Genomic DNA, 2,466 nt, shown 5'->3' on the forward strand with positions numbered 1-2,466 from the left:
GCAGAGTATTTCACAGCCATGTATAGATTTCTGCCCCAACTTAATAGACTCTGTACCAAACAAATCGGTGTATATTTGTGTGTATGAGGACTGGAAGAAATTGTAGGCTTTTATTCTGATCAACTTGCTTCTGCCTTCTTTCCTAGGAAGTGTGTAGAGAGCTCTGGTGCCTCAGCAAAAGTAACCGCTGTGTTACCAACAGCATTCCAGCAGCTGAAGGTACTCTCTGCCAAACAGGGAGCATTGAGAAGGGGGTGAGTACAAATAATTTATTGGTTGAAGAAGCAATCCATTGTTCAAACACTACAATAAGAAAGAACTAGAAAATGGAATTACTTCAGGGCGCCTATAACAAAAAATGTTGCTATTAGAGAATACATGTGTGTCCTAATGGAAGTGTCCTACAGAATTATTTCACAATTATTTTATACGTGTAATTTCATAAAACAATTATCCTCTGTAGCCTGAATAAAAAAAATCCCCAGACTTTTTACATTCTGTCTATATTTTTTGAGTAATTTTTTGTAATACCCTTTTAGTCAAATTTTTATTAGATTTTATAGCACTTTTCCATGAAGAACTGTCACAACTTTAGGTCTGCCAGGACTTTGAAAATGTGTAACATAAGTTTAGAACCTGAACTTCGTCATTTTGTTAGAAGATAAAAAAATCTTTATTCCTTCATTTTTAAGCTGAATCATATAAATGTATAGAAGAAATGGTGACTCAATAAAAGGGTTTCCTAAAAGCCCATACTTCCTGGTGATCTTTCTGGACTGAATTATTCTTTTAGTATTCAGTTATACTTTCATAACTGTTTATCGTTATAGGACTTTGAAGTGCAGTCAGATAAACTCTTCTACCTAGCAGGAAAGTACAGAAAGTCTCTGTTGGAAAAGATACGTCAAGCACTACTATATTGGTCGGAACAAGTGAATTTTGGTTTTAAAACTATCTCAGTGTATCAGAAACTTCAGACAAGAATATTAGAAGAGTGTTTCTCAGTTAAAAGGCAAAATCTATATAGATCTGAAAGAGGAGAGAAAAATATTTTAATTGATTTACAGGACATGAACTGGGGGGAAAAAATTGAATTCTTTATGCCTTTTATCAAAACAATATATTTTATGCAGATTTGTGCAAAGTGAAGAGAGCTTGTTATATTAAACAATTTCCAGTGTCTGTCCAAGAGGTGCTGCATTTGTTCATGAGATTGACTGCTCCATATTGGATTTTTTCCTAACAACAACCACTGACACCTATTCTAATTCTGCCTTTTGCCATGCTAGCTGGGCTAGTTTCAAACAAAGTTAACGCTGTATTATGACTTGCAATCCAATGTTTGAACAGCAAGACTGAAAACTTTTGGGCAGCTGTCACAGTTTATTACTGCTTGTTGATGGTTTCATTCAGGACTCCTGACCTAGTATAATTCTGATGTTTTTTCCATGCTCAGTTTGGAAATATTGGTAAACTGTGTTAAATTCATTGAAGGAGTCATTTAAAAAAATACAACTATTAGAGTTAGCCAATAAAAACAGAGATACCTTTGCAAAGTACCAAAAATGTTACTTTAAATTAGAGTAATAGCAAATGTTAGAAACCCTGTTCTTAAATCAACAGACTAGGTTTGTTTTGGAACTGCCTCTCCTTGTCATTGACAAAGAGTAATTTACCTCAGCTCATGTTTTTTAGCACCATGAGACTACAGGTGGAGGTGCTTTTAGGCACTGTTGCCATATCCATTTATCAGAGGCTTTAATCAGTTTGCTCTCTACAAAACATCTCTTTCCAGTCATCAGTATCTTGTTCCGCTGTTAGATTTTAGAAGTAAATGAGAGAATCCATGCCATTTTACAAAGATGAACCTGTTAACCCAAGGTAACTGTTAACATCAGAGAGTTGTATCTGTAAACTGCAGCCTCAAAGGCTCCTGTGAACTAATAGTTCCTGGTAGCAAACCAGAAAACACGAGAACTTTCCAAATGTGCAATTGTCTTTACCATATAATAAGGTGAAGTTAATAGGTTACAGTTTAGTAACACCTTCTTCTTGTTGTTACTCTTATTATTACTACAACATTTATATTGCAATCATGCCTAAAGGCCACAACAAAATTAAACCCTATTTTGCCAACTCTCTCCAAATATATAGTAAATGACATTTCCTGCTCTAAATACCTAACAAGATCTCAGAGTATTTAATCACATTTGGATATTCACTAATGTAAATTTGGTGTAACTATTAACTCAAAGAAATGTGCATTAATATCTTACTGGCAGAATGTGGAGGGATTTCTGCAATTAAAATGTCCTCACATTCTATTATAAAAACTTCTTTCAGTTCCTTTTATGAACATGCCAAGCTTTTGACTCTTTGGATTGAAATTTTCCACAGTACACGTCTCCCTACACCTGAAGGTTTTAGAGTGTTTTTCAAAAAAGTTACTCAGCTGTTTTCTGCATG

At 34.6% G+C, this 2,466-nt stretch overlaps 1 protein-coding gene across 1 annotated transcript in view; it reads left to right on the top strand.

The window, feature by feature from the left end:
- Window positions 1-2,466, top strand: part of ADAMTS6 (ADAM metallopeptidase with thrombospondin type 1 motif, 6) — a gene marked incomplete at its 5' end in the record, with an annotated part of 60,941 nt that overhangs the window by 9,840 nt on the left and 48,635 nt on the right. The window contains one exon of the mRNA XM_009077240.1: window positions 147-254. Coding sequence (XP_009075488.1) covers window positions 147-254 — 108 coding nt within the window. The remainder of the gene's footprint in view (window positions 1-146; window positions 255-2,466) is intronic.

This window comes from Acanthisitta chloris, unplaced genomic scaffold (assembly GCF_000695815.1).
Source record: "Acanthisitta chloris isolate BGI_N310 unplaced genomic scaffold, ASM69581v1 scaffold18290, whole genome shotgun sequence".
Lineage (NCBI taxonomy): Eukaryota > Metazoa > Chordata > Aves > Passeriformes > Acanthisittidae > Acanthisitta > Acanthisitta chloris.